Source organism: Opisthocomus hoazin, chromosome 19 (genome assembly GCF_030867145.1).
Source record: "Opisthocomus hoazin isolate bOpiHoa1 chromosome 19, bOpiHoa1.hap1, whole genome shotgun sequence".
Classification (NCBI taxonomy): domain Eukaryota; kingdom Metazoa; phylum Chordata; class Aves; order Opisthocomiformes; family Opisthocomidae; genus Opisthocomus; species Opisthocomus hoazin.
Genome location: NC_134432.1, coordinates 6,292,775 through 6,300,416, shown reverse-complemented (window position 1 = coordinate 6,300,416; position 7,642 = coordinate 6,292,775). Strand labels below are relative to the sequence as shown.

The 7,642-nt window shown below is 67.2% G+C and overlaps 1 protein-coding gene across 2 annotated transcripts; it reads right to left on the bottom strand.

The window, feature by feature from the left end:
* Window positions 1–248: 248 nt before the first annotated feature.
* Window positions 249–4,944, bottom strand: RNF208 (ring finger protein 208). 2 transcript variants are annotated; one of them, XM_075439726.1, is made up of 2 exons: window positions 4,425–4,944; window positions 249–3,112 (listed from the first exon to the last, which is right to left on the bottom strand). In XM_075439726.1, exon 2 carries the CDS (start codon window positions 2,483–2,485, stop codon window positions 1,688–1,690), a length of 798 nt encoding a protein of 265 aa, XP_075295841.1. In that variant the 5' UTR covers window positions 2,486–3,112; window positions 4,425–4,944; the 3' UTR covers window positions 249–1,687. The 2 variants fall into 2 exon arrangements, with proteins under 2 accessions (XP_075295841.1, XP_075295842.1); XM_075439727.1 differs by lacking the exon at window positions 4,425–4,944 and adding an exon at window positions 4,107–4,182.
* Window positions 4,945–7,642: the final 2,698 nt, after the last annotated feature.

The following is a 7,642-nucleotide window of genomic DNA, read 5'->3' as shown; positions in this document are numbered from 1 at the left end:
GTGGGCAGAGCACCCCGAGGTGCCCAGCCATGTGCAGTGGGACCAAGGACTGGGCAGGGAAGGGGCACAACCGCGTCAGAGCCGAGAGCCAGGGCGGTGGTATCAGTCCAGAGAAAAGCCCTTCCTCTGGGTACCTCCCTCCCTCCCCAACCTGCCCCAGGGACCGAGCGGGGCCAGGGCGCAGTGTCCCGGCTGGTGCGCAGCCCCGCGCCTGCCCGCGACGTGCCCCCCGAGACGCTGGCTCGCCGTTCGTTCCAATATAACCTTTATTGGGGGAGACTGATGGGGGTTAGAACAAGGCCGGGTATAAAACATGATCATCGTCACAACCAGCAGCGGGAGGCATTGGCAGAGCAACACAGAAACGGTATTGGCCCCTGTTCTCCGCCGGCAGCGGGGTGGTACCCGGGGCTGCGCCGGCGGCATCGCCTGCTCCCTCGGGGCGGGCGGGGGGGGGTCGGTTCGGCCCCTCTCCCTGGCTGGATGCTGGGCTTCCGTCAGTGTTGGGGGCTGCTCTTTCCTCCAGGGCGCAGGGCTCCACGGGGCTCCTCCGGCTTGGCCAGCCTGGGTGCCCAGGGTCCGGGCACTGCATGCCCCCGGTGCCGCGGGGTGCTGGGTTGTGGTGCTCAGCCCCACGGGAGCACCCGCAAGTTATGGCTTTTTCTTTGTTTTTTTTTTAGGTTTAGTTTTTTTGCTTTTTTGGCAGCAAACTTACCCCTCCAGGTGCCCTGGAAAAAGCAAGACTGCACACAGCGGGCTGCCACCCTGCCAGCCCCCCTGCACAGGGGTCAGAGCAGAGGTGCTGCTCCGGGGACGGGACTGTGGGCAGGAGCCAGACCTCTGCCCCCCCTGCCCGGCCAAATCCCCTCGCTGGAGCTGGCAATTTGGGGTACCGGACCCCGCACCACCCCCCAGGCCATGCCCCGGGCAGAGCGGCAGAGAATGGGCACAGCTCAATGCCTTGGCGAACGCGTAGCGGCCTGGGATGGGGCGGCCGGGGATGGACAGGGGAAAAAACGAGAATCCTCCAAAACGAGGATAAAGTGGAGCTTTCCTCAAGGGCCTGCGGAGGAAACGGGCCGCGTGTCTGCTCGCAACCGAGGGGCCTGTGCGGCGGCGTGGCGTGGCTACAACGACTCGGGTGCACGGCAGCTTGGCCGCTGAGACGAAAGCTTTGGCAAATAACTTACAGAGAAGGAGCGGGGGGCAGGCATCCGGGGACCTGTCCTCACCTCCCGGCGTGGCACCGTGCACCTCCGGGGCTCCTCGTGCCGCTGCCGGCGTCCGCAGGGCGATGGGGAGGGTGTTGCTCCAGCCGGGACACAGTGTCTGCTCTTGGGAGCCACGGGGAGAGAGGAGGGAGAAGGCGCCCGGGGAAGGAGCGCGGCGGGATGCTCGATGCACGGCGGGGTCACCTGCGGCAGGGCGCGGGGCGCTGGAGCCCCTGGGTGCGCTGGCAGATGTGCTCCCCATCCCAGCGTCCCTCTCCCCGGACACCGCCGGGGTGCAGGGGGCTGCCGCCAGGTCCCAGCATCCCCATCGCTCCCTGGTCCCTCATCCTTGGCCACGGCGAGCATCAGAGCATCCCCAGGCCGTGCCGCCAGTGAAGAAGGGCTCGGGGACCGGCCGCGCCGCCGCGCCGTCCCCTGCCACCCGCTGCCGGGCAGTGCGGCCAGGGGCGCGGGGCTCACATGATGGTGCAGGAGGACAGTGGGTTGCGGATGTGGCAGGTGCAGGCGGCCCCGCAGTACTGGCGGAAGGTCTGGTAGCAGCTGCGGTCGGTGTCGCTGCTCCACTGGACGGGGTTGGCGGCCAGCGCCTCGGCCGGCAGTCTGTTGAGGATACTGGTGTTGACGGCCAGCGCCGCCAGCCCGTAGTCGGTGAAGAGGACGGTCTCCCGCTTGCAGGTGGGGCAGGAGATGAACTTGTACTTGGGGCAGGACTCGTAGAGGATCTGCAGGCACTCCTCGCACACCGAGTGCAGGCAGGAGAGGATGCGGGGCCGCTTGTTGGTGAAGTTGTACATGTGGCCGCAGGTGGGGCACTCGAGGGGCTCGCAGGGCGTCGAGGGGTGCAGCACGTACTGGTTGACGATGACCTCGTCCGACGGCGGCTGCCGGTGGTAGCAGACCTCCGAGCTGCCCTTCCGCTGGCTCTGGTACCCGCGCTCTCGCCGCGGCAGGGGGGGAGTCCGGGGCAGCGGCAAGGGGCCGGGGGTGGCATCCAAGGCGGGGATGTCCCCGCACGCCTGGTTGACGATGATCTCGGACTCGGAGGGCCACGCGCGCTTGGCCACGAGGGGCGGCTCGCGGCGTGGGGCCGGCGCGTAGCGCGGCTGCGAGGCCTGCAGCTCCGAAAACTTCTCCGGGTGGATGATCTTCATCGCCTCCATCTTAATGATGACCTGTTGCCCTTTCAGACACGACATGAGTATCGTTTTCACATTACTGTCCACTGCTCTGGGGTCTCCGAGGGACGCCTGCATGAGGCTAAAACATGCCGGCAGCCTGCTGAGCTTTCAGTCTCGGTCTGCCCACGGAGCAGGAGCACGGGGAGCAGCCGCCGGCGTGGGAGAGCATCCTGGGGAAACGGGACAGAGCCAGCGGGCCCCGTGCCCCTCTTCTCCCCGAGGGTGCCGGGTGTGAGGCCGGGGCAGGATGCTCTTGGGCAGGCGATCAGAGCTTCAGCTCCCCGCAGCGCCTCGCCGGGAGGTTAACGTGACAGTGGCCGTCGCTCGGCAGCCCCCTCTCCTTCGCCTTCGCTGGCGCTTCCCTCGCCGGATCAGCCGCAGTCGGGAACGGTGAACTGGGGGCCGTGGCAGGGCAGGTGAGTCCGGGGGGAGTCTCGCAGGAACCGGGGGCAGCCCCCGCCTCGCCCCGGCCTCCGCCCGGACTTTATTCCTGTTTAGGCGCCATGGGATCCTCGTGGGGCTGAAGAATGCGTCTGCAAATTCCTTTGCTCTGACTTCCCGGCTCTCCCACGTGCTGTCACCGGCAGCTCCCGCCGGGCAGGGTCTCAGGGGGCATCCCGTGCCGGGGGGCAGCTCACCTTGGCTGGTGTCAGTGCCGCCGCACGCCTTGTCCCCTCCGTCCCCAGCTCAGCTTCGTGCTCGCTGGAAATGAGAAGCGAGATGGGGGGTTGGATCCGCGGCTCTGCAGGGATCTACCGGCTGCCGGCGCTCCCTCGGGATGCGTGCCCGCCTGCATCCCGGCAGTTTGGCAAACGAGCCCTGCGGGTCCTGTCCATCCGCCCGCGTGTTTGGGCCGGTGGGAGCAGGAGCAGGCAAGTATTTCCCCCCCCCGGCATCTCCTCGGCACGGCCCCGAGCGTGGGTCCCGGGTCCCCCCTCTGCCCTGGGGGCCGGCAGGGCAAGACCCCTGCACCCCACTGGGAGGCAGGGCCCCTCCCGGGGGGGCTCCCCCACCGACCTGCCTCTGCTCAGGGTTTTCTCTCACGTTTAGCCCCTCCTCTGCTCGGTGGATCTATTTTTACCTCCATCGCTTGCTCCTGATCTGTGCCTGCCATTATCCCTCCCTCCAGCTTCCTCTCCCCCTTCCCAGCTCCCTGCCCTTGTCCCGGGGCTGCGGGAGAGGACGGGCCGCGCTCGGGGGGCAGAGGTGGGGGCAGGCAGCCAGCCCGTGGCCATTTTCTCCCTCCGCAGCCCTGGCGACAGCCTGTCTCTCCTCCGAGAAGGGCGAAGGCGCTCGCCTCCATCACGCTGCAAATCCTGTTAGAGGGATGGATGCCCGCTCGCTCCCAGCCCTGCCAGGCCTGACGGAGGGGGCCCGAGGGGGCCATCTGGTCGCAGCAGCAGCCCCTGGGGACGGCGAGAGGCCGGGGGGGGGGCTCAGCCCTGGACGCCCGAGAGCCGTGGGGGGCTGGATCCCTGCCCGACCCCCGTGGGGGGGTCCCCAAGGGCCATGCCCTGGTGGCACCGGAGCCTTGCGAGCATCCCGCGACGCCTGGCCGGGGGAAGGGAGGCCTCGCGTCCCGCACCCCGCATCCCGCGCCCACATCCCGCGCCCCACAAGCAGCACGCATCCCCCCCCCCGCGCCCCGCAGCAGTCCCGGGGGCTCCCTGCCCGCAGGTCTCACGCAGATGCTCACCCGCAGCCACGGCCATCCCCGCGGCCACGCAGCCGCCACCGCGTCGTCCCCCCGTCACACCCCTTCACGCGCAGCCCCGCCGCTGCACCCCGCAACCCCAGCGGCGACGCAGCCCTCCCCAGCATCCCCCTCCCCCCCTCTGACACACGGCACCCACCCCGCAACGCCCTCCCGCCGCACCCCCCCCCCCCAGCCCCCCAGCCCCCCGCACCCCAGTCCCGCGCAGGGCAGATGTGCGCACAGATGCGCACACTCGCACACACCCGCACACACCCGCACGTCCCGGGCGGCCCAAGGACGGTCGCTGCCGGTCGTTACCTGCATCGGGGATCCCGGTGCCGCCGCCTCCCCGCTTCAGCCTCCGGACCCCCCCCCCCCCACCGCTCCGGAGGCCCAGCCGGCTAAAGGTGATCTGAAAGGCAGAGCGATGCGGGGCGCTGCCCGTGCGGGGTGCCGGCTCCCCGGGGGGGTCCCGGCGGTTCCCTTCCCGGCCCCGCTTCCCACCGCCTCCTCCCGCGGCTTCCCCCGGCGGCGGGGAGGGGGGGGGAGGCTGCGGGGCACAAAGGCAGGGCCGGGCTCCGGATGCTCGGCGGGAGGGGGTGCGGGGGGGGGGGGGGGGGAGGCAGGTACCGCGGGGGGAGGCACCTTCCGCCCGCCCGCCCCCGGCTCCCCCGCCAGCCCGGGGCTGATGCAACGCTGGGTTGGCTGCCCTGGGGGGGGGGGTACAGCCTGGGTACCCCCGCTTCCCTCCTTCGGGCAGGTGCGGGGGGCTGGGTGCGCGCTGCCCGCGGGGGCTCGGCGGGCGCTGCCCGTGCGCGCTCCCGCAGTGCCGCCGCCCGCAGTCCCGCCGCAGTGGTGCAGCCGCCGCTCGCCTTTCCCCCGCTCGGCCGCCCCGCACGCCCCGCACGCCGGCCCCGCACTCCCCGCCCCCGGTACCCCCCGGGCGCTGCTCCGTGGAGGGGCCCGCCGTGACTCAGCAGCCGCCGCCGCCGCTGGAAATGGCTCCGCGGCGCGGGGGGGGGGGGGGGGGGGGGGGGGGGGGGGGGGGGGGGCGGCGCGGGGGGCTGCGGGTTCGGGGCCGGCGGCGGGGAGGGTGCGGGGTCGGGGGGGAGGGGCCCCCGCCTGCGGCCCCCCAGGGCGCTCGGGGCTGGGGGAAAGGTCACGGCACCAGTAACACCACCCCCCCCTCCCTCCACCCCCCCCGCCCCTTTTTCCACAGAGCCAGGCACCCCACCACATCCCAAGGGACCCCTGCCCCACCGCCGGGCCTGCCCCCAACCCCTGCGAGAGGGGAGCAGAGCAGGTCCCCCCACGCCGAGGTCAAAACCCAACTGAGCATCCCAGTCCCTGCTGGGCTCTAGGTGGGGGGAGCAGGGCACAGGGTCTCGCTGGTCCCCGGGGGACGTGGTGGGCTCGGCATGGCCTGGGGGTGCCAGGTCCCGGGAGAGGACTGGGGAGCATCACACACTGCCGTGGTCTTGCTGGTTTGACCCCTTCCACTGGGGTAGGCGGGTACGAGCTCGAGGGCTGGGGACACCCCACGTCGTGCCCCGGGATGACAAGTCCCAGTCTGGGCTTCCCAGCTCCTGCCGTGCCCTGGCAGATGTTAGAGCCCGGGCTGCCCTGTCCCCCCACCATGTGTGTGGGTGGGGAGTCTACAGGCAGCCAGAATGGGCATCCAGCCCCAAGTGGAGCCCCCCAGCTCCCCAGCCATCCTTGCACCCGCTGCTCACAGCCAGCACCCCCCCCAGTGACAGTGACAGAGGCATGCACGCACCCAAACCCAAAGCCACTCCAGCTCTCCAACCCGCCTCGGCCAGGACAGGGTGCCAGTGGGAGCCCCTTTGGGTGCTGCCGAGGTTTTCCTGGTCGTGTTGCCCACTGCCGCTCTCAAGCTCTTTATACTCCTTCCCTCTGGAAGGATTTTGCCTGGATTTGGATGCAGGATGGACACAGAAGCTGCAGCTCACAGATTTCACCGAACAGTTCTGCAGCCCCGCTGTCAGCCTGGAGGAAAGCTTAGCTCCATCAGGCCTTACACGTCCCACAGACGATCCGACCATCCATGCTCCAGGCAGTGATGCTAAAAACCTCACCCAGACGCCTGGCCTGGAGGAGATGACCAAACCGCCTGGTCCAGAGGGATGCCCTGGTACCCCAAGGGCTCAGCCACGCTCCGTCCTCGGGCTGGACTGACCCTGGAGCGTGGCTTCCCCCGGGACCATGCAGCTTCACCCACCCGCTGCCCCCACCGGGAAGCCCACGCTGCCTTGTTGGCAAGGTTAGCGGTTGTATTTTTAATCTTCTGGTTTCTCGTTGGGTAAGGGATTTTGTAACGACTTTGACTGTAGTCCCTCTAGGTGCGATGCTTTGATCTGCTCACCTGCCGAAATCAGTGCGAGCCTGCTGCTGCCTGGCCCCCTAACAGTGCGAAACAGGGATTCCCGCCGTCTTCCCCAGCCTCTCGGTGTCAGTTTTTGCTTACTTTCCCACTAACGCTTCTGGATGCAGACAGCAAGAACTGATATATTATTCTTGAACTCACAGAGCAAAGGAAATTGCAGGAAGTGAGTGAGCACGAGCCATTTTCTGTTATTAATTCATATGGCATCCCCGTGCTGACCCAGCTACGCGGCGTTACTACGCTCCTGTTCCGGGAGTTAAGCAACAGCTCTGTTTAAAAATGATCATAAATGATATCAGGCATCTTTTCCGCTGAACAAGAGCGTGTTTGTGCCAAGACGCTGGGGATCCTCGCGCTGCCCCAGTGGCACTGCTAGTCTGCTGCGTGTGCTCCGTGGACGCGGCCCTGGATCCTCCCCATCCCAGCGCAGCAGTGCTTCTGCGCCTCTCCACCATCTATTCAGGCACTTGCGAAGCAGTTTGCGGCCCAGGCCAAAGCCTGGCACTTCTTTTTTTCCTAGAGCTTGCGTTAGGCTTGATGGGGTGCTTGGTGGCAAGAGCCACTGGTTAAGACTTGGGCAAGGGAAGCTTTGGCCCCAAATTTTCATCCCGATGTATCAATCAGACTTGTAGAGCTCTCCCAGGCTTGCTTTTGGAGGCGCAGAGTTTTCCCTGTTCTCTGCTGAGCTGGTTCACCAAGAGCTCTGCTTTCCCACCCCAAACTGAAAATCATCTCGTCCTTCAAAGCCCAGACCCCTCCTGTCTGGCGGGGCCTGGGTGGCCGCGCTCTCGCTGATGTCCGTACCAAACCCCAGCCCCTGTGGCCGGCTTTAACATTTGCCTTTGGGTCTGGCCACACTCTGACTCCTGGCTTTAACACCTCACTTTTCCATATATACATCCATGCTGCATTATCCTTCACAAAAATCTGTTGTGTTCTGGGTTATCACAAATGTACATCCTTATGCTGCACGTGGATATTCTCAGCATGTCTTCTGAGCCGTGCTGATGTGACTTGACATGCTTTTCTGGGTTTTACAAACAGCACTGATTTATTTTCCCATTTTGTGAGACCTCTCCAGCAGGCCAAGCGTGCCCTTGGGTTCGGAGGGAGCTCCTTAGCTCAAGCGCAG

Bases quoted from the DNA above. Each gene is read 5' to 3' on its own strand.
- RNF208 (XM_075439726.1), bottom strand. From the start codon at position 2,485: ATGCAGGCGTCCCTCGGAGACCCCAGAGCAGTGGACAGTAATGTGAAA.